At 45.8% G+C, this 23,907-nt stretch overlaps 1 protein-coding gene across 1 annotated transcript; it reads left to right on the forward strand.

Moving 5' to 3' along the window:
- The first annotated feature begins 621 nt into the window (after positions 1–621).
- Positions 622–4,794, forward strand: LOC115385653 (highly reducing polyketide synthase sdnO-like). The gene is made up of 2 exons (XM_030087726.1): positions 622–761; positions 842–4,794. The coding sequence occupies exon 2, from the start codon at positions 852–854 to the stop codon at positions 4,092–4,094; it is 3,243 nt and encodes a 1,080-aa protein (XP_029943586.1). The 5' UTR covers positions 622–761; positions 842–851; the 3' UTR covers positions 4,095–4,794.
- Positions 4,795–23,907: the final 19,113 nt, after the last annotated feature.

Here is a 23,907-nt window from a genome sequence, read left to right on the forward strand (position 1 = left end):
TTCTCTTGAAAGATTTTAAGCAATGACAAATGCACTGTTTTCATTTTCGCAGGTTTGATGAGTTTGATTGCAAGTTTTTTGGTGTTTCTGAGGTGGAGGCTGACTACAAATTCCTTCTGCAGTGTTCATACACAGCATTGGAGGATGCTGGAATTGCTATGGAAACCATCAGCGGGAGCAGAACCGGCGTTTACATCGGAATCCACTTCACAATCAGCTTATGTTTCATTTCTAATCTTGTTCCTGAGTTCATCATACTGTTGCCTGCTATGCTTTAATTGTGATTGTGCTCCTTGCAGGTCTCATGAACAGAGATTACGAGATGCTCAGAAGTAACAGTCCGAGCACAATAACCCACTACAACAGCACCGGGTCAGCAATGAGTATTGCTGCCAACAGAATTTCCTTCACCTTCAATCTCACCGGCCCTTCTTTTGCCATCGACAGTGCTTGTTCTTCATCGTTGGTCGCTCTTCATGTAGCCTGTCAGGCTATAAAACAAGGTACGTAGTCCTGTTTGCCAAAAAAATTCAAGCATATTTAAATATTCCACATTGAATTTTTTATTCCTTCAAATAGGTGACTGTGACATGGCTCTGTGTGGAGGAGTTAATTGCATCATCGAGCCAAGAGTTTTTGTTGCTCTCAGCAAGGCGAAGATGATCTCAGCTGACGGGACCAGCAAGCCTTTCTCTCGCACGGCAGATGGCTATGGTCGAGGAGAGGGCTGTGGAGTTGTGCTTCTCAAACTTCTGAAAAAAGTAAGTTTGATACTCATCGTTTTTCTGTGACTAATGAATCATATGGTGGAATACTAAGAAGCCTACTTCTTTACATATAGGCCAAAGAGCATGGCCACAAAATATGGGGAATCATCAGCAAAACGATCAACCGTCAACCAGGATGGACACTGTGCCACGCCGATCACCAAACCATCCATGGATCAACAAGAGGAGCTGCTGAGACAAATCTACTCAGACTCTGACATTGCGAATGTCCAGTACATTGAAGCGCACGGGACAGGAACTACAGTTGGGGACCTGACAGAGATGAGAAGCATTTCAAATGCCATCGCCAAAAACAGATCTTCTTATTCAGAGACACTCCTGATTGGGTCTGTAAAGGGCAACATCGGACACACGGAATCTGCAGCTGGAGTGGCCGGACTCATTAAGGTACTTCTAATGATGAAGCATGAGATTATTGTTCCCTCAGTTTTCTCCTCAGAAAACAGCACAAGTATAGATATTAAATCTCTACATCTAAATAGTCCAGTTAAAGTTCAAAGGTGGGAGACAAATGGGTTACAGGGAAGGATGGCAGGGATCAACAGCTTTGGGTTTGGTGGTACAAATGCACATGTGATTTTAAGAGAGTGTAATCACACCACACTTACCACTCAGACACAAATACATTGTCCAAATGTTTTTGTATTATCTGCAGCCAAAGAAAGATCACTAATCCTTACCATGACTGACACTCAACAAAGACTCAGGAGTGATCAAAGAGTTGACACACAGGCACTGCGCTACACCTCAGCCTGTGGAAGAAGTCATTACAAACACAAATATAGGAAAATCTTCCCATCCTCCTCTCTGTCCGAGTTAGAACACAATCTGAGCTCTACACTGAAAACAAAGGTTGAATCAACAACATTTAGCATTCAGGTTGTCTTTGTGTTCTGTGGAAGTGGGGTTGCCTACAGGGGGATGTGCAGGCACCTTATGAGGAAGTTTGCTGTTTTCAGAGAAAAGGTCAGAGAAATAGAGACTGTCTTCCAGAGATACAATACCACTGGTATCAGTGAAGCACTGGCTGGTGAACCTGAAAACAAGGATTTCAGGAAGCCAGATGTGGCGCAGCCTCTTCTTTTTGCCATGCAGGTTGGCATTGAAACTCTCCTGAAGCACTGGGGCGTCAAACCCGATGCAACACTGGGCCACTCTGTTGGTGAGGTTGCCGCCGCTCACTGCTCAGGTCTTTTATCCCTGGAGGATGCTGTGAAAGTGCTGCACTACCGCAGTATTCACCAGAGTAAAGTATTAGAAGGAAAAATGCTTGTAGTTGGCAATGTAAATGTGAAAAGGATAGTGGATATTCTTCCAGTCTTCTCTGGAAAAGCGTGTATTGCTGCTTTCAACAGCCCTGTGTCATGCACTCTTTCAGGGGATGCAGAGGCTGTAGACGACCTTCATAAGAGGCTGAAAAGCATGTTTTCAGATCAAAATGTTTTCCTTCATGTCTTAGATGTTCCAGCAGCATATCACAGCCACATCATGGATCCAGTAATGGATGATATTGAAAAAGGTATCAATGTCTTGGAAGCCAACAACATGAAGTGTGAACTCTTTTCAACTGTAACTGGAGGAAAGTATTCAGATGGTGATTTTACTTCAGGCAGATACTGGGTGAAGAACACGAGAGACCCAGTTTTGTTTGAAAAAGCAATAACAGCTGTCATCAGAGACAAACCATCGAGGGGTAAAATGGTCTTTGTAGAGATTGGACCTCGTAGAGCTCTTTATAGAAACTTTTGTGAGACTCTTGGAGCTGACACTGAAGTTCTGTCTTCTGCTGATTCAAATGACGATTGCAACATAACCCTCCCAACAGTGGCAAAACTGTTTGAACTTGGAGTTAATGTTAACTGGCACCAGCTTTACAAGGGTTGTGAGGCATTGCTCACGCCTCTTCCAGTTTATCAGTTTGACAACACCAAGAGGAAGCTGAACTTTGAAGCCTTGAGAAAAGGTCAGGAGTTTTCTCCTGTTGAACCACATCTGCTCATACATCAAATAAAACACAATAAAGACTTTGTGTGCACTATCTCTGCAGAGAAGGAACCATATCTTTGGGAGCATAAAGTCAACCATGTTCCCATCATGCCTGGTGCATTTTATGTTGAGTTGGTGTTTGCCTCAGTGATGATGAACTTGAAGCTAAAGATTCCTGTTTCCCAGCTCCATCTCAGTGTTCGATTTGAGAGCGTGCTCACACTCAATTCCAATTGCCAAAAGTTGAGGGTGATTCTTGAGCACAAAGATAAAGAAGTCTCTTTCAAAATACAGTCTGCTGCTGCGACACATGCCTCTGGTACATACAGGTGTACAGAGAGTCAGTTTCTACTAGAGGAATCAAAAATTTGTGTTGATGTGGTAAATCAACGGTGCAAATTGATTTTAAAGAGAGAAGAGATTTACTCTTTTCTTGCTCTGGCAGGATTTCAGTACGGGCCGTTATTCAAACAGCTTGACTGTGTGTGCATTGGAAGTGAATTCAAGGAAGCTGTGACTGTGATTCGAGTCCCTGGTGAACTTCTCAAACATCTCCATGAGTATTATATTCACCCTGTGCTACTGGACTATTTTCCCCAAATGACTGCTGTGCTAGCAATGGGATACATGACAGCAAGGCAAGGATTCCCCTCAGGTATCGGGAGCATTACCATATCAGGCCCTCTACAGGAGGAAATGATCATATACATGAAAGCCACCCAGCAGGGCCCAGATTACCTGGATGTGTGTGGTTGCTTTTCGTCCCCACGGGGGGATGTTTTGGTGGAACTCAAAGGGGTGAGAATTTCATTTTTGCGAGGCTCCTCCAATGTTCCTCAGTCATTGTTCTTCCACGATGAAACAAGTGAAATAGCTGTGGAGCGACACTTGTATACTTGCAAAATGAAGGCAATTGTGTTTGAGGATAATCTTGGCATTGCTAGAAGACTCAGGCCTCATGTATCCCCAGAGTCAATCTTTGTGGAGAGAAAACAAGACGGGAAAGCAGACCAAATTCGAGAGTTTGTGCTTGAGTCACTTAGAAATAATGTGGATATTGAAAACATCCTTTTCATTTGGGGTGTGGAGGACCTCAGCCATCTGTCATGTGAACAGGTCCTGGATGGTTTGGTGACTTGCTGCGACATATTTTGCCAGACAGTCTTAGGACTGAAAGAGAGCAAGCATCTTTGTATTGTTCATGTGATAACTTACAGATCTACAGGGAAGACTGCGGACCACGTTAACTCCGGTTTCGTGCTTTCTGGTATGTTGAGGGCTTGTGCAGCTGAGATGCCAAGTATTGGAACTCAGGGGTGAAATGGCTAGAGTGAAGAACGACATTTGTGAAAATCTGGACAAATGCATTGAACGAGTGTACATTGACCTGAGAGGAGAGATAACCAATGCTAAAAATGACGTTCAGGCATCAATTGCCAATCTCGAAGCTAAATCCAACGCTTTACAAAGTAAAGTTACAGACATCGAGGAAGCTACTACCAGTCCTTCAGATAGCATTAGCCAGCTGGAGCAACAAGTGAACAATGTGAAGACTATAAAGGCAGATCGCGGAGAAACAACATCCGGATTATCCGCGAAGGGCTGGAAATGCCTAAACCATGGGACTTTATGGCCTCACTGCTGAAAGATGTGCTCGCTCTGACAGAGACACCACTCACTGACAGAGCCCACAGGGCTCTCCGTCAGCAGCCAGAGTCCTCCGAACCTCCGCGGCCCTTCATAATACAGCTTCATTACTACCATAGTGCTCATTTACAACTAACTGTTTATTAAACACATCTGGGATTAGTTTATTCTGGGGTTATTTACGCCCCCGATTGACCAGTGATCTCTCGTGAATTACATTTCTTCTCCGTTGTTAGCACGTTAGCGACCTTGACGACCTTGACGACCTTGACGAGCTATTGTGGACTGTTCATGCCACTATGTTTATTGGTCTGATGTCAACGTTCTCACTCTGTTCTGTCTGTGGACTGTTTATATAGACACTACACTGTGATTCATTGTTATTATCGAAGTCATTTTCAATCTTTGAAATTTTTACCAATCAATGTAACATCTTGAAGCCCTCTGAGGCAACTGTTGTTGTGATACTGGGCTATACAAAAATAAATTGATTGATTGATTGATTGATTGATCTTGTACTATTGGGCATGTGCTTTTAAAAACAAACTTTTTTACCATTATCCCTGAGACACCCCCTACCTGGCTGGACATAGAACAAGAAGATTGTGAACCATACTCACCAGCCACTGTAATACTTTCTCCGACTTCCCTCGATAAATCTTTGTACAATCGAAATCCAGTCATGCACAATTTAATTCGCATTTGGAAACAGATGCAAACTCACTTCATTCATAAATCATTGTCAAAAATTTCGAAAACAACACTTACACCAGAACCTCTATTAATCATTTTGGGCACATCTCAAGAATTTAGAAATTTCACTTTGGCCTAAAGAAAGTTTATTTCCTACTCTGTTGTCATTGCAAAAAAGTTACTTCTAATGTCATGGAAGGGACCAGCAATACCTACTGTAAAAATGTGGCTAAGAGAGCTAAGCACTACGTTGTATCTATATGAATATATTATAAACATTTGAATTCTGTATTCGTCTCCGCACTGTTCGTTGAAGGTTCTGTTTTTGTGTGTTCTCCTTTTTCTTGTCATTTCGCTGAAATATCTGAGCTCCATGTAAATCGTACACATTATTTTGTACCATGTGAAATGCTCAATAAAACTTTGTTAACTAAAGAAGTACTTTGTCTGATGAAAAGCAAAATGAAGTTGATCTGCTGCAGAAGAGGTATGGGGTCAGAATCATGCATGTCCAGTGTGACGTGTCTGTGTCAAAGCAGGTAGTTGACGCAATCTCAAATATCAAACGATGCTTCCTGTCCTGTCTGGTCAAAGGAGTGTTTCACAGTGCGGCGGTGTTGCATGATGCACTGATTGAAGCTCTTGATGAGCCTCTCTTCAGAAAGGTGCTGCAGCCCAAAGTCCTTGGTGCACTGAATCTTCACTATGCAACACTTCACTTGATTTCTTTGTGTGCTTTTCCTCCATCTCATCATTCATCGGTAATTATGCAGTAATTATGCAGCAGCCAATTCTTTTCTCGACTCATTCTGTCATTATCGGAGAAATCTTGGACTTGCTGGACAGTCCATCAACTGGGGTCCTATGAATCGGGGGTGACAGTAGCTCAGTTGGTAGAGCAGGTCGTCTTATAACCGGAAGGTTGGCGGTTCGATCCCTGCTCCCGCAGGCGTAAAACTGTCATTGTGTCATTGGGCAAGATACTTCACCCACCTTGCCTAAGTGTGAATATAGTGTGAGAGTGAATGGTTGGTGGTGGTTGGAGGGGCTGATGGCGCAGATTGGCAGCCTTGCTTCCGTCAGTCTGCCCCAGGGCAGCTGTGGCTACAATAGTAGCTTACCACCACCCATTATGGTGTGAATGGGTTAATGTGATATTGCAGTGTGAAGCGCTTTGGGCTCTGTCATGCAGGGTAAAAAGCGCTATACATAAGTGTAGTCCATTTACCATTTACCAATTTGCTGCTGAATAAAAGCAATTTCCAAAAGTTCTTGGAAGCAAAAGGCATGATGACAATGAATGTGTGAGGTTCATGAGACTCTTCAAAAATGTCTTGTAATGAACAGACCCCAACAAGTGATATGCAAATTCAACTTTCAGAATCTTAACATTCATGTCCTTTCACAAAATAAGTCTCTAAGAGAGCGACTGTCAGCTTTAGTAGAGGTGGAACTCAAATACCATGTTTGCAAGGAATCACCAGCTCATCATGTGTCTTGTACATATGAAAATGTGAAGGCAATGGTTAGTCTGATAACCAATTTAAGTGTGGATGAACTGGATGATGACTCCACTCTGGGTGCACTGGGGTTTGACTCCATGTCAGCAATGACTCTGCAGAACAACATCTTTCAGGAAACAGGAGTAAATGTACCTTTGATTACTATACTGGACCCAAACAGTACACTGGCCAAGTTGGCAGCAGATGTATCAAAGAGTGGGTGATAGAAGCTCTTTGAAATTACAGTAGTTGTAAAGTTACAGATAAAGCACCTGTCAATCAGCCTCCTTGTTTTACAGCGTACTTTCCATGTATTGATGAAGAGAGATTATAATATGATTGACTCAGTATTTTTAATCAAGAAATTCTCTGAAAAGATTAACCTTAGCTAACACAAATGTGTTTTACTTTAGGTTTTCGTATGTAAAGCCTGATCAAATTTAGTTTGTAACTCTTTGCCATAATTAGTTCCTTTGAAAGGTGTTAGAGAGCTCGAATAATACTGCTTGATATCTTTTAAATGTCTGGTGAGCAACATTATGAATGTCTGTATACATAATAAAAAACATATCAGAATTATAAACAGACTAAAATGAAATTTCCTTCTCAAAGGGTCCCCAACTGCTCTCAAAGACCTGCTGTTTGCCTTTCATGATGTAAGTTATTATTTCTACTGGGAGATTTGAAAGCATCTGTCTCAGCCACTGGCCTATGCTTGGTCTACTTATTGATTTCCACAGTAATTCAATACACTTCTTGGCAGTGAGCAAGCTGAGGTCTATAAAAGCTCTTTCATGTTTTTTATACCTGGAATTTTTTGGATACAGTCCCAGGAGGTAAAATTTTGGGTTTATTGGAATTTGCTTTGAGATAATTTTTTATATTGTCTTCGTCACCTCTTCCCAAAATTGACTTATTTTTCTACATTGCCATATACAGTGGAAAAAAAGATCCTTTATGCCGAGATTATGCCGAGGTCTTACCTGTTTGAGCAAAGTTTTTATATTTCATCTTTAGCTGCTGCCATGTGCGCTTCTTCCCGCGGGATTACACCTAAATGAAATACCTTAAAGCTCGTGTCCGGAGTTTCCGTTCGTTTCCAACGTATGTATCATTTTTCAACAGAGCTTAAATGTGTCAGTCTGGTTCGATACTACAATATAATATTAGCATAAAGCAATATAAAAATTTATTTATGAGCCCCGCCTGCGTCTCATAGACCCCCATGTTATCCGAAAAAGCGCCGGTCAGCGTCAGCCAATAGATTTCGAGCTTCCGTATTCTCGTGCTGTGAATCAAATTGTGCACGCAGCCAGAGAGCACGGCCGCTCGCCCAGGCAGAGGAGAGTTAGCAACGCAGCAGCCGGCCCGCTTACCTCGGATATATCCACTGTCTGCTTAACATCCACCGTAAACAGCTAAACATGTAGGATGCTGTAGGACTCAGAGGCTCTCATTTTCACCCGACGGATAACAGCGTGCACAATTAAAGGGGTGTGGCTTAGTCGTTCATGAAAGCAGAGGGAGGTGGAACCTGAGACATTGGATTAAAAAAAACCTCTCTCGTTCAAAACTCCGGACACGAGTTTTAATTGGTGACCATTCAAACAGTTTCCCTGTAATAACCCCTTAAATATTGGACGTTGTATGGACGTCCAGATCATGTCCATATTGCGTCCGTCCGTCCAAGACCAATTATAGACCTATTTTGGACGTCCAAAATAGGTGAGGTATTTGGACGTCTTATTATTACCCAATTTCGAGTCTTGATGCGGTTGAACATTTGAAAGTCGGGGAAACTTTATGTTCCTTGATTAAAAATGTTTACCATCTGAACGAGATGAGGAATGACGTATTATGTATGAAATGGGTTTTGATGTATTTTATTTTTGTTTTATTTTGAAGGGCGACAGACAGGAAGTTCTGTGTCTGTGTTCACTTATTGGCTGCCATAGTGTATATTAACTTGACTGAGTAAACCCGGAAGTGGAGGCCTGTCAGATGTGTACACTTTACTGCAAAAGCCACTGAGCTGGAGACGCTGCTGTCGGGCTAATTAAGTGTTTTTCCCTTGATCGCTTGTCCAGTGTTGTCGGGGAACCCTGATTCCTGTTTTGTGGACCGACGGTAGTCTGGAGCCACCTTGGATTGGCCGGTCACAGTCCCTTTTGAGGGCAATCAGCACCATAGCATGCTGGCACAGCAGATGCGGAGGAAGAGTTAGCTGCAGATTCATCACTGGTCCGTATTTTGAGTACTGTGAAGTTTTTGCAATAAAATCTGTTTAAAAAGAATTGGATTGTGATCGTAGTTTCCTGTACCTGTGAATTTTGGCTTGTCAGCAGGTTGGATGCTGTCTTTATGCATTTCGAGTTAGCATCTGCTGGTGATTGATTTAAATGAAGTAATAGGAAAATAACCTTGGCAAGCATGTCACCTTCTACAATGGGACTTTATGCATAGTAAGCAGTATAAATAATAATAATTTACCATTGGAAAAGTGTTTATGTGAATGTTAACCCCGCCTTGTATTTCTTTTTCTTTGAGTCTGTTTGTTTTCATTGTCTCCTAAAGATAGAATTCTGTCTAATAAAAGAGCCGCCCAAGCGGTTAAATTTAGTACGTAATTTCATCAAATTGTGAACTTTGGAGAAACACAAAAACATTTTTTAAACCCCCACTTTGTTTCGTGTGTATTGCACTGTAGTTATGGATAAATAATTTTCTGCAAACTAGTCGTCACCCTCCCGTTTACAGATTGTTCATTCAACAATTTAACAGCTCAAAAAGTAAGGCTGAGGATCGCGGGACAGTAAGTCCTGAGTTCGAATCTCATGTGTCACTCATCTGCAATGAAATGCTGAAATGACTGAGAGAAAAAGATGGAAGCTCAGACTGCAAACCCGGCGATTAGATTTTGGTCAACTTAATTTATATATTCCCCATTTTTTTTTGGCCCTTGTCTCGAAGTCCTGGTGACATCGATACCCGACGTCGAAATTACGTAAAAAAAAGACGTCATCTGGCGTAACGTTCTGCACCTTGTGGGTACCCTGCTGGGACGTCCAACAATGACCTTAAATAGACGTTGATTCAATGTCTTTTTGCGCAGTGGGAATAGTTAATATTCAATAATATTCTGATATAAAAGACTACATTTAAACTTACACATTGACACGGGCAGCACTTTTCTGTCACACCATCTCCCTCTCTTTCGCTGCTGCAGCGGTGTTGCATTTTTTTCTAAAAATGTGTTCCAGCTCGCCATATGTCACTCTGCGCTTCTCTGTTGCCATGGTGACTCATCCAATCGGCGCCCCATTGATGCTGGCTTTTTATAGTCGTCGTGCACGTGCTTAACTCCAGGTGAAACTATTTCGAGTTGAGTAATATACTCAACTTAGCTGTTGTGTAACTGAAAACCCAGCGTTTTCCCTTTCAGAGCAGATCAACACAGAGTTCAGGGTTTCACTCAGATTTTTTTCAACCTGCTTGGTGAAATATACCCCTGGTAGACCTGCACCAAAAGACACATATATGCACATACATGTACACACAACTTGCACAGAACACTAATAATGACAAAAAAGAAAATAGGGTAACACTTTACTTTAAGCACCTGGTATAACAAATTATAAGTAGTTATAAACAGTCATACATGATCACAATGCTTTATAACTCACTATACAGCACTATACAGCATAGCATTAGGGTTAGGGTTAGGGTTGGGTCCTGGCATTGTGATCATCTATGAATGTTTAGAACTATAGCTACACGTGTTATAATGGCATTATAATGCTTTATAAATGTACTTATAATGTGTTATACAGGGGGGCTTCAAGTAAAGTGTTACCGGAATTGGATGTAACTTTCCAGGAGGTAAGCAGAACTCCAAGCTAACAGGAAATCAGAGGAAAACCGTGTACAGTGATACCTGGAGTCAAACTTCATATAACTTCAATATTCTTGGTATGAAGTAGGAGCTCTAACCGTGCTACCACCATACTGGCCCAAATTTATATTGAAAAAAAAACATATTGAATATCATTGACAATTGAATTGTTTTGTCAGTCATGTCTATAGTCACAACATATAAACAAAAAAAAAATCTTTTTTTTTCAGAGAAGATCATTGTGATCTAAAAATTTAAAAAAATAGGAAAAATATTCAAATATTTTGAGAGACTGTACTTTTTTTGTAGTAAAATGAATAAGAGATCAACTGTAAAGATTTGAAATATTTACATTGTGCTCTGACAAATGTAAAACATGAGTAAGTTTTGCTTTTTAAATCACTTTATTGGGGGAAGAACACTTTTTCTGTGTGGTTGTTTATTAAATGAACACAACAGATGGATGCATGGAATTACAGAGGAATAAATTACAAGGTCTGTTTCTGCCAGTCTGTGTAATGTATATCAAGGAAAATGTACAATTTTTATTTGGGACATATCTGAAAGTTGACATTTTGACAGTGTGTTCACTTGAGATAGAATTGATAAGATTAAATCTTAGCTCAATCTTCTAAATCACTGATTCAAATCAAGAATTTCAACAGGAAAAGTGAAATCCACTTTTTACATGTGGTCCCATGAGCAAGGCTGCGAGACCCTTCATGAATTTTCAGAAAGGGTGAAAAGCCAAGGACAAAGTCTCTCTGGTACCACTGAGCCCAAATAATGAAGAATGTCTTTCTTTCTGAATGGATAATCATGTTTAAATTTTGTTCAAACTAAATCATGCTCTTTTGCAGGGGAGGGGCTTGACAACTTCTGGAAGGTTCTACTGGAGGGGAAAAACTGCGCTGTGCAAATTCCCAAAGAGAGGTTTGACGTATCCAGCTGGTATGACCCAGATGACAACAAAGCAGTAAAATCCTGCACAGCCAAGGCTGCCCTCATTGATGGGTACGTCTTTAAACTCTGACAGGAAACAGATTCAGATAGCCATAACTATATATGTTCAACAAAATATAGTGCATGTTGTCACTGGAGTTTTCAGAATTTCCTATCATTCATGAGAATATTTTTTAATCATTACACCTGTAAAGCATTAATTACTTTATGGGGACTTTAGATTGCATATAAAATGTATGCGTACAATTTGTGTGTCTCAGACAAACATAAAGGAGCATGTTTTATCTTTCACAGTTAACAGAGTGAACTTACTGAAAACAAAAAGATCGAGAACTTTAAGAATTATGGTAGCACTTTACTTGAAGCACCCGGTATAACACATTATAAGTAGTTATAAACACTTACAAATTATCACAATGCTTTATAACCCACTATACAGCATAGTTTTCGGGTTAGGTCGAGGGTTGGGGTTCGGTCCTGATGTTATAAAGCATTGTGATCATTTATGAGTGTTTATAACTATAGTTATACAGTGCTATAATGTACTTATAATGTGTTATACAGGGGTGCTTCAAGTAAAGTGTTACCAGAATTATTTCAATTTGTTACTTCACTCAGTAAGGATTTATGGATCTATTAGAAGTGAAGTTGAGAAATGCCCACATTAAACTGCAATTAAACATACAACTACACCCCTTCTCTGCACAAAGAAATGTTTATGGTAAATATCAAAAACCCACAACACAAAATGTTAATATTGTGGCGAGCGGCGGCAAGAACAAAGGAGGACTCAGAGTCTGCTCTTTAGTTTCACAAGCAGCAGGTTTATTGTGACAACAACTAACCCGAGCATACTGGCGCAGGCCAGGTCCCTCCCACAAAGGTCTCCCTGACCCACGGTGCACATGAAATGAACATAAAAGGACATAAAACAGTGGCAAACAGCACAACAACAATAAACACAACACACCCATAATAAATGAACACAAACACATAAAACACACATAACACGGCCGAACTGGCCCAAATAGTCCCGCCTCCCGCCTTTGCAGGAACGGCTCAGTCCTGGAGCAGCGGCCCTCTGGCGCCCCCTATCGGCCCCCCGCGGTCGCTACAATATATTGTTTTCTGAACATTTGCAGGTACAATGAGTTCAACCACAGGTTCTTTGGTATCAGTGACAGTAATTCATGAGAATATTTTGTAATCATGTGTTGGGGTTTACGATTGGTAATTGGGAATAAATTACTAAAGTATTGATTACTGGGAGTAATTGGTTACTTTAAGCAATTTAGTTACTTATTAATTTGAGTAAATTTTGATTTACCAATTAATAATTGCAGGTCATTGACAGTGGCTCACCAATAACAATCAATTACGGCGTAATAAACTGTTCAAAGTGAAGCACCAAGTAATTTAACTCAACATCAATTATTATTAATCAGAATAAACGATTATTTATCCGTTAATAATGTTAAATAATCAGCTATTTGGGAATGGAGTAGACCACAGAGTGATTTAACCATCAAATTATTGATTAACAAGGTGTTATTAATTAATCAATAATGCCACAAATTACCAATTACTGGAAATGGGTAAATTACAGAAAATGAGCTCAGGGAAGTTGTGAATTACGCATTAAATAAACCTATGGGTTATTTAATTAATAATTCCGCCATCTCGTCAGAGGAACATTCATTACCAATTTTCAGTCTCAAAGATGGAAAAGTAATTTAAGCTGGATGTTAATCTTTGGATAAGCAACTGTTAAATTATCAGAGAAGGTGTGAGATCGAGCATAGACTGTCCAACCATGGGCATTTGTCACAAGACCACCAAAAGAGAAGCATGAATCGTTCAGTTCAGTTAAAGCTGGGGTTGGCGATTTGAATGAGATACATTTTTTTAAATACTGGTTAAAATGATCTTTATGACCCGATGGGAAGCAATTCATAGCGTGTGTTTTAAGTAGTTTGGAAAATATCCGCTATCTACAGCAGGAGTAAAACGGGAAAAACAGCAACCAATAGTCTTGAGGGGACACCTTTTTTTAAACCAATCAAATCCCTTCGCCGTTTGACCTGCCCCGTGCGCGTACATGTACGCATGCACTGACCCTGTTTCAGTGCGCGCGTTGAAGGACGGAGCATCGTTGCAGAATGGCGGAGACGAATGTTTGGGGGTTTACTTACCGTTGAGTACGCCATACCTTGGCGTAGTGCAAATAAAGAAAAACGAAGAAACGAAGCGCTGAGGACAGGTTACGCCAGGAACGCACTGGACGCGGAAGTGCCGCACCGTGAACGTCTCCACGTCTCTGCTCCCAACGGGAGCTCCTCCATGGGGTGGGAGCTGGGCGGAGCTAGCTAGGCAGAGCCTTGGGGAGATGCTACATGCTAACGCTAGTTTTCCAAGATCGCCAACCCCAGCTTTAATGAGCATTTATTAACAATGTCTATTACTAATTAACACATGATCAACAAAACCCAACATTCAAAACTTGCAAGTTGTGTGTTTGTGTGTGTGTGTGTGTGTGTGTGTGTGTGTGTGTGTGTGCGCGCGCGTGCGTGCATGTGTGGGAGTGTCTGGAGATGCACAAGGAGGGTGTTAACCCGTTCGGGGTGTGGGTGTGTGTGTGTGTGGCAGAGCGGCCACCCTAAGCGACAGGACGAGACGATCCTGAGTCACTCACGAAGTAGGCGTGACACGGGTCACGCTCGGGTGTTCATGAATGTCCGGATCGCTGACGAGTCGGCACGTGGGTGTCCGCATGCGCGGTAGAGAGAGAGAGAGAGAGAGAGAGAGAGAGAGAGAGAGGATGAGGGAACGGAGTTCTGGCCGAGCAGGGCGGGCGACGCGAGCCTGTGCGCGCATGCAGAACCGGCATCTGCACGCCTGCGTGGCAGAGAGAGGAGGGGAGGGGGGTTCTCCGGACCTTCTCCTTGGTGGGCGTTGGGCGGATCTGCTGTGCGGGGTGTGAGACGAGGTCACGCGAGACGGAGACGGAGGGGAGGAGGAAGAGAGAGGGGGGAGAATCGAGTGGGCGAGCGACGCGCGTGCGTGCTCCCGACGGAGTTCTACCGCGCTGGTTCAACTTACTACTCTCGGGTTAGTAAAGAGGAAAGGCGGAGAAAGATAAGCCTGTCTTCCTATCTCACATGCACAGACACACGGCTAGCCGGCATCTTGCGGGTCTGATCTGTGAGGAGGAAGCGCGTGCTCGTGAGCGTGCGCACGGGAGCGCACGAGGAGAACGAGAGAGAGATGAAGAAAGGAAACAACAGTGCATATATCATGAACGGCTTCAGTCCTGGTTCACAATAAAAACACACAAGCATTGAATCATCACCACTATCTATGCTGCCTAAAGCCTGCCCAAGGCTCACCTCTGTGTGATGGAGGATTTAGCAGCTCTCAGCTGCTCTGTGTGTGTCCTGTGGGTGATGAGGTGTTCGGCGGGGAGATCAAAGCCATCGCTCTGAACTCGATCGGGTTCTGTTGCGTCCAACAGAACCTCGGGCTCTTGGAGGGGTCCACGTGGAGGAAAAGAGGTGTCCGGTTCTCCCGTCCGGGCCCTCATTTGGTTCTTGGTCGGCTGTGGGGGGAGGAGAACGGAGGAGCTCTGCGGTCCGGCTGGTGTCTTCGGTCTGCTCCAGGGGAGTCCCTGCCGTTCTGCTCCGCTGGGAAAAGGGGCTTCACCGGTGAAGGAGGAGAATTGGTCCCGGAACGTCCCAGCCAGTGGGGTAAGTTCGGTACCGGGTTTAGTCCGTGGGAGAGACACGCTGCGCACGTCCTACCTAGACAGAAACTTACCGTAAGTTGAACTAAAGATGGCGTCTTGTGACTCTGTTTGACTGGCGGGTGGAGTTCCCGCCCACAGAGTCTGCTCGGCCAATCAGGTGGTGATCTGGGTCCTCCCTCCTCTGCTCTGGGGAGGAGCCTCACAACCGCCCTCGTGAGGTTGACAGTGGTATTGCACCCTTATCTGGCTTTCTTTGTTCTGTGAGCCTGGGCACATGGTGAAAGAGGGCAGCCATTTCAGGTTCTGTGGGACAAGATGGCGGTGGCCTCCTGCTGGGGGAAGAAGTTCCTCTCCTTTGTTCTAGAGAGCTTCAAAGTCTGCTGTGTCTCTGTCACAGCAGGGGTCATGTCTCCTCTGTGAAGGGAGACAGTATTCGCAGACAACATGACTCCAGGTCATGCCTTAGCTGGATCCTTCCATCAATGTGTCCCCAACACATGTCACCTGTATAGTGTTTATTTCTTCTTAGTGACTTTAGATTGCATATAAAATGTATGCATACAAGTCACATTTCTGACAGAGAGGAGCACGTTTTTTCTTTCTCAGGAAACACAGTGAACTTACTGAAAACAAATAGATCAAAAACTTTAAAATTGATTTCAATTTGTTACTTTACTCAGCAATAATTTATGGATTTATGAGAAGTGAAGTTGAGAAATTCCCACATTAAGCTGTAATAAAACATTTGTACAATTACACCCCTTTGTCTCCTCCAGGGCGACCCATGGCATGGACACCGCCCTGGTGGAGTGGCAATGCACACCCTCGGGCAGAGGCCGCCCTGCGGCCTAATAGGAACGGCAAACGGTGCCCACAACCCAGTGGGACAGGCACTACCTGGAAGAGCAGAGCCCTGACTAGGGCCACCGTAGACAACAGGCTGGTCAGATGTCTGAACATCTGCCGCAGCAGCCATGCAGCTTCTCAGAGCTCGAACTGCACACAAGAGCTCTGGCCGGCTCGCCGCCCGCCCCATCCGGGATTCCACCGGAGGTATGCTGGGCGAATAGACAGCGCACGTAGTTCCCCCACATGCTACGCCATGGCAACGGCCAGCATAAATGCCGTCTATGTAACACCTACTGCAGCTCTGCCTGCTGCCAGAGGTTCGAAGGAAGGCTGACACAAGCTCTCCAGCACCAGATGTAGATCAGAGGTGGGTGCCCACGGGCTCCAGAGGGGGTGAGTCACAGCCCCCCTGAGGAAAGCCCACACCTTGTGAGTGTGGTCCCCAATAGCACCACCAGCACCCATGCATGGCGGGCTGGCCCGCTGCCACATACACCCCCAGGGTGAACGGGGACCTGTCTACGTTAAAAGACTGCAAAAGTCCAGGACCACGGGGGACCGGGCAGGGCACCTGGACCTCCTCATGGCTGTTGCACCACCATGCAACCAACCTCCACCACTACCATACAGCCGCCAGTAGATGGCGCCCTAGCATCCGAGGCGGCTCGCCCGACAGGCTCCGAACAGCTCAGCAGCGAGTCGGGCCCCTCCGTTGCCAGGCGCAAGACAGAGACGGCGAGGACGGGGGTGTCCCACCTGGCCACCGTGCTGAGACAGCAGAACCCTTCTGCTGAGAAGGCACCATGGTCTGCCGTGGAACAACCGGCGGAGCAGAGGAAACCAAGCCCGCACCGGCCAGTAGGGGGCCACCAGCAGCAGTGTGTGTGCCCCTCTGAAGCACCGTGATGGGCGTTGACCAAGGAGAGGGGCCAGCGGGAACGTCCACCGAAGGACTTGTGGCCAAGTGTGCACGAGCGCCCCGTGGCACAGAGCCCACGGCTCTTGGAAGGTCAGGTGGAAAGAGGCCACCTCCTAAGCGACCCCCAGCGCACATCTCCCCCATGGAGGCACCACCCCCCTGGTGGAGGATTCCAACAGGAGAGGGAGGCCGTCAGCACGTTGAGGCCCCTGCAGGCACACAACCTGCAGGCCAGTCAGACAGGACGCCAACCATCCACAACGGAACTGGGAGGCCTACCATCACCAGACGGGCCTGGCCACGAAGCCTGTGATTTAACCATCAAATTATTGATTAACAAGGTGTTATTAATTAATCAATAATGCCACAAATTACCAATTACTGGAAATGGGTAAATTACAGAAAATGAGCTCAGGGAAGTTGTGAATTACGCATTAAATAAACCTATGGGTTATTTAATTAATAATTCCACCATCTCGTCAGAGGAACATTCATTACCAATTTTCAGTCTCAAAGATGGAAAAGTAATTTAAGCTGGATGTTAATCTTTGGATAAGCAACTGTTAAATTATCAGAGAAGGTGTGAGATCGAGCATAGACTGTCCAACCATGGGCATTTGTCACAAGACCACCAAAAGAGAAGCATGAATCGTTCAGTTCAGTTAAAGCTGGGGTTGGCGATTTGAATGAGATACATTTTTTTAAATACTGGTTAAAATGATCTTTATGACCCGATGGGAAGCAATTCATAGCGTGTGTTTTAAGTAGTTTGGAAAATATCCGCTATCTACAGCAGGAGTAAAACGGGAAAAACAGCAACCAATAGTCTTGAGGGGACACCTTTTTTTAAACCAATCAAATCCCTTCGCCGTTTGACCTGCCCCGTGCGCGTACATGTACGCATGCACTGACCCTGTTTCAGTGCGCGCGTTGAAGGACGGAGCGTCGTTGCAGAATGGCGGAGACGAATGTTTGGGGGTTTACTTACCGTTGAGTACGCCATACCTTGGCGTAGTGCAAATAAAGAAAAACGAAGAAACGAAGCGCTGAGGACAGGTTACGCCAGGAACGCACTGGACGCGGAAGTGCCGCACCGTGAACGTCTCCACGTCTCTGCTCCCAACGGGAGCTCCTCCATGGGGTGGGAGCTGGGCGGAGCTAGCTAGGCAGAGCCTTGGGGAGATGCTACATGCTAACGCTAGTTTTCCAAGATCGCCAACCCCAGCTTTAATGAGCATTTATTAACAATGTCTATTACTAATTAACACATGATCAACAAAACCCAACATTCAAAACTTGCAAGTTGTGTGTTTGTGTGTGTGTGTGTGTGTGTGTGTGTGTGTGTGTGTGTGTGTGTGTGCGCGCGCACACAACCTGCAGGCCAGCCAGACAGGACGCCAACCATCCACAACGGAACTGGGAGGCCTACCATCACCAGACGGGCCTGGCCACGAAGCCTGGCCGATGCAATGTCCAGTAGGGGAATGGACTCCCCGGCGGGGACCGCGGCCATCGTCCTAAGCTGGCCTCATACCACCACAAACAGGGTCTGTACAAGCCTGGGAGAAGGCAAAGCATGGCTGCCAACAGCTACAGGCTCCAGGCCGACACCAAGAGTACGGCCCGGTAGGACAAGACGGGGCCAGGGTGATAAGCTGCGGGAAGGGGGTGCAAGACACATGCACAGCCGATGCTACATCACCACGTCAGCAAATTAGCGGAGCCCCATCTGAGAGAGGGAGTGGCCTCACGGCGGCCCCACTGCCCTCCGTCTCACAAGACAGCACCTGCTGGGAATGAGGCAGGGGAGGATACAGCTGAACCAACACCCACAGTGTCGGTCAGAGGGTCAGGAGTCAAGGTCAGTGCAATACGCTGAAGAAGGGGGCATACGCCGCCTACACAGCCGGTGCACAACGACAAGGCCAACAGGGGGTAGCTGCACTACGCTCAGAGGAGGGAACGGTGGCACAGCAGTGCCCCGTCCCTCCGGCCCCCTCTCCAGAGGCACCCTGCTCCAAAGCAGGCAACAATAAGCCAGAAGAACACAACAGTGCTTCCGCTGGCAGTGCCCAACCAGCACTCATCGTGTGGCGATTGCCACCGTGGGGTCCAACCGCAGGGTAAGCAGCACATGCGGCCTATAACCCAGAGCTAGCCAACGCCAGCCCTACCGCAATCAGCAAAGATCATGCCGACAAGCCAAGCGAGGCGTGCATAAATAAAGCTCCGTCCAGGAGGGGGAAGGGCTGCTCAGCAGCCCCCTCCTCCATCAGCCCCTCACAGCAGTGCCACCCACCAGAGCGGGGGTGCAGCGCAAATCACCGGGCTAGCAGCTCAGAGAGCCAACCCAGGTGGAGTGCTTAGCAGTCTCCTGCACCGTCTGCCCTCCTCGCGGTGCCACCCGCTGGAACGGTGGGTGCACGCAACAAGTCAGTACAATGGCAGTGCAACAAGCTGGGGGAGGGGCGGACGCCATGTGATCAAGCCCATGAAAGCCAGCTGAAGCCGTATGTGGGAGAGGGGACAGCCACGCAGCAGCACCCTCATTGCTGTGCTGTCGGGGCGGTACCCGGCCAGAAGAAACAGCAGCATACAAGAAGCAGAGGGAGGAGGTGTGTGCCACCTGCACAATCAACCTCAATCACCGTTCAGCAAGCTGGCAGAGTCACATCCCGGAGAGGGACGGCCGCCCCCGGCAGCCCCCCTCCATCAGCTGCCACTAGTTCCACCGCCAGAGGTGAGGGGGGGTGTGTGCATACAGCACCCAGAAGGTCGTACAACAACGATGCAGTAAGCTGAGGGAAGGCAGCCCACGCTGCCGACACAGCAAACTCTAGCCACCGGCCAGGGTCCCAGCTAAGGCCACGTCAAGGAGAGGGAACGGCTGCCCAGCAGCTCCCTCCTCCAACAGCCTCCAAGTGGCACCACCCAACAGCAGCGGGGGCGTGCATCGCACACCCACCAACAATACGAAGGGGGGAAACTGTGGGGGAGGGGGGCGTACGCCACCCGCAAAGCAACGCAAAACAGCAGGTCTTCCAAAACAACGGGGACAGCCGTCGTGGCCGTCATCCGCCTATGGGGGGGGGCTCCCCAGGCAACACCACGGTGAGAGCTGTCCATCGCCAAACACGCGGCTCTCCCACCTCATGTCACAGCCTACATGGATGGTTGAGGGAAGGGGGCGCACGCCACCTGCACAACCAAACCAGACACCATCTGCACAACCAAACCAGACACCATCCACGACCAGCAGAGAGGGTGGCCACCAGGCGGCTGCCCTCTCTCCTCCTGCCTGACCCCAGTGCCGCGCGCACGCAGCCGGTCAGAATAATGGCACCGCAGAAGCTGAGGGAAGGGGGTGTATGCTGCCTGCACAGCAACTGCAGCCAAGCCTGTCGGAGGACCCAGCGCCCGGAGTAGTAGATGCTAGCGCGGGAAGTCGAGGGAAGGGGGCATACGCCACCTGCACGGCAAACGCAGAGTGTAAGCTAGCAGCCGGGCAGCACCACAATGGAAAAAATCCACTCGACCAGCCAGAGCAGCGCGCAAACACTAAATTCTGCTTTTTGCTGGGAAAAAACAGCAGCAGAAACACTCACCTTGTTGCAGCAAGTCTACAAGGATGATGCTCTGGGGAAGGCTCAGGTCCATGAGTGGTTTGGGCGGTTTAAAAAGGGCCAGATGTCCGCGCGTCAGGTCCGCTCAGCCATGGAAACAATGCTGAGGTGCTTTTTCGCTGTCCAGGGTATCGTCCACAGCGAGTCTGTCCCTCCAGGTCAGACTGTAAATCAGGACTACTACATCAAAGTCCTCAGACGGCTCCGTGAGGATGTGATGAGGAAGCGGCCCGCGCTGTGGCGGAGTAGAGCCCGGTTGATCCACCACCACAGTGCGCCAGCGGACACGGCGCAGCGCGTCACGCAGTTTCTGGCAAAGAATGGGATGAATCTCCTCTCCCATCTGCCTTATTCGCCAGATGTAGCCTCGAGTCACTTTTTCTTGTTCCCCAAGTTGAAGAAAGAGCTGAAGAGACAGCGGTTTGCAGATGTGGAGGAGGTGAAAGAAAAAACGCAGCTGGCTCGGAATGACACAATTACACACGGGTGTCACGACACATTCGTGAAGTGGGAGATACGGCTGGAGCGCTGCATTTATGCGGATGGAGATTATTTTGAAGGCAACAGTGATGTTTTATTTTGAAATGTCAGAAATAAAAAGTTACAGTCAAATTTCAGGAATTTTTGGGTACCCCCTCGTATTTCTACCACAATGTCGTCAGTGTAATCCCTGGTTTCCGTCCTGTTCCTCCTCCAAAGGCCCTGGTCTTCGGTGACCCTATTGGGATTGCTCAAGGTTTGCAACAGCATCTAGACTCGAATTCCAGATATGTATCATTCACACATGCAAAACACATCTTGAGCAGGGGGTTTCCTTCCCTGTTGAAAAATCTCAATATCACATCTAAAATTTGGTCAGACATTGTACTGGAACAAGCATTCATCTCAGAAACACAAGCTGCTTGCTCTTGACTTCAGTGGGACTGTTATGGCAGTGGGAAAAGATGTGAGGAAAGTGAAAGTAGGAGACCATGTTGCTGTATGTTATCCTGTGGTGGCTACTAGTAAGGTGAGAGTCCCACAAGATGTTTGTTACCGCACCAAAAGGTTCCCATATCTTGAAAAAACACCAAATGTTTCCCACTTTGTCCTCGCATGGGAGATTATTCATCGAGCATTGCCAAGAGCCAAACATAATTTCGGGATCCTTTGCTCAGTGCGTAATTCTGCTCTGCTGAAGGTTTTGGCATGTGCTTGTACCAAATCTGGCTGGAATGTAACAGTTGGCACACAGTGCAATGATTCTTTTGTCGATGTCAAGCACAAGGAAGCATGTGTCATCTTGCCTCCATTGGATGAATCCCTGACTGCTAAAGTTTCGACATTTCCAGGCATTCCAGGCCGTTCGACACAGTTGACCATTGCATCTTATGCCAAAGACTTTTGAATGTAGGCCTGTCAGATCACACTGTTGGATGGTTCTCAAATTATCTCTCCTGTTGTAAGCAGTGTGTACAGTTCGGAGATCTCACCTCTGCCTTTCTTACCACCACTTATGGTGTGCCGCAAGGTTCAGTGTTGGGACCAACCCTTTTTACCATCTATGTTAGCAATGTGGGCCTAAACACGAATGCATTTGTACATCTCTATGCTGATGATACAATCATGTACTGCTGTGCTGACACTGTCGGCCAGGTCTTTGAACATCTGCAATCTGCATTCAGCATAATTCAGAATCACCTGTTCAGCCTCAGGCTAGTGTTGAATGCAGACAAAACCAAGGCAATGTTCTTTTCTACCAATAAGAAGGTTCCTGCTGTCCTTCCCAGTATTCTGTCTGCCCGTGGTTCTCTTATTGAGACTGTAGCCTCCTATAAATACTTAGGCTTCACAATAGATGACAGTCTGTGTTTCAAATGCCATATTGATCAACTACTGAGAAAGTTGAAAGTAAAGCTGGGTTTTTTCTTTAGGAATAAATCCTGTTTTTCTTTTAAGGTCAGACAGCGTCTTGTTGCTACCACTTTCTTGCCTCTGCTGGACTATGGTGATGTTGTGTACAGGAATGCGTCAGCTCACTCTTTGACTCTGTTGGATTTTGTATATCATGGAGCACTGAGGTTCATTACCAGCTGTAAACCACTCACACATCACTGCATGTTATACTCCATTGCCAACCTATCATCACTATCCCAGCGCAGAACCATGCACTGGTATATATTTATTTATAAATCCATCCTGGGCCTGCTGCCTTCTCACTTGTCTGAGTACATGTCACCTTCTCGGTCACGTTGCAGTCTCCGTTCATTAGAATACTTAACCTTCACCATCCCCCCTGTTCGTACTGAACTTGGAAAAAAGGCTTTTTCATTCTCTGCCCCTTCAACCTGGAACAAGCTACAAAGTGAACTGAAGCTCTCCAGCTTGATTCCTCTTGGTGAATTCAGAAATCGATTTGGAAGGCTGAAGAGCCTGTCAGTAGGGGATTGCTCATGTTTTTAATGTTTTAATATTATGACTGGTGTTTTACTGCTTCATTTTAGTGTTTGTATATTTTAATGTTTTATTTTTTCGTATGTCTGTCTGATATTTATTTGCTGTTGCACAGGTCTCTCTTGCAAATGAGACCCTGGGTCTCAATGGGATAACCTGTATATATAAAGGTTAAATAAAAAAAAAAAAAAAAAAAAAAATCAACATGTTGTGATCGTTTGTGAATGTCCAACGCAGGGTGTGAAAACTCAGGAAGTAATTGAAAGCTTAAAGGACAGTGTTCATGTACAGACAATCCAGGTATCAGATATTTTCAAAAAGGGATACCTGAGAGCACACAAGCGACACATTCATCACTGGTTGAAGTCCCTGAATTTCGACAGGACTCTTCGAAACTTTACTTTTCAGTGTGAAAAGTCTGGAAGCAGATGCCTTGATTCAGAGGAACCACAGTCATACTTTAGCGCAAAGAAACTGGCTGTTGTGACTCTAGAAAAGGCTGATGACCTGAAGCTGTCTGCCATTCCACTCTTGCCAACAAAAAAACAGCCTTTTCGAAAGAGAGCCGTGTATATAGTTTCAGGCGGTCTTTCAGGTCTGGACTTTGAAACTGTCAAGTTCATTTTTCAAAGAGGCGATGAGTACATAGTAATACTCTCAAGGAGCAAACCAAAACGTGATTTACAGCAAGAGATACTCAGCGTGGAGAAACAGTGTAACAACAGCATCACCAGCATGAAGTGTGACATATCTGTTTCTGAGCAAGTGCACAAGGTTATTTCTGCCATCAACCTTAAGTTTCCCGGTTGTACGATTCGGGCGGTGTTTCACAGTGCAGTTGTCTTGCATGACGGGCTGATTGAAACTCTT

The sequence above is a fragment of the Salarias fasciatus genome, unplaced genomic scaffold (genome assembly GCF_902148845.1).
Source record: "Salarias fasciatus unplaced genomic scaffold, fSalaFa1.1, whole genome shotgun sequence".
Taxonomy (NCBI): domain Eukaryota; kingdom Metazoa; phylum Chordata; class Actinopteri; order Blenniiformes; family Blenniidae; genus Salarias; species Salarias fasciatus.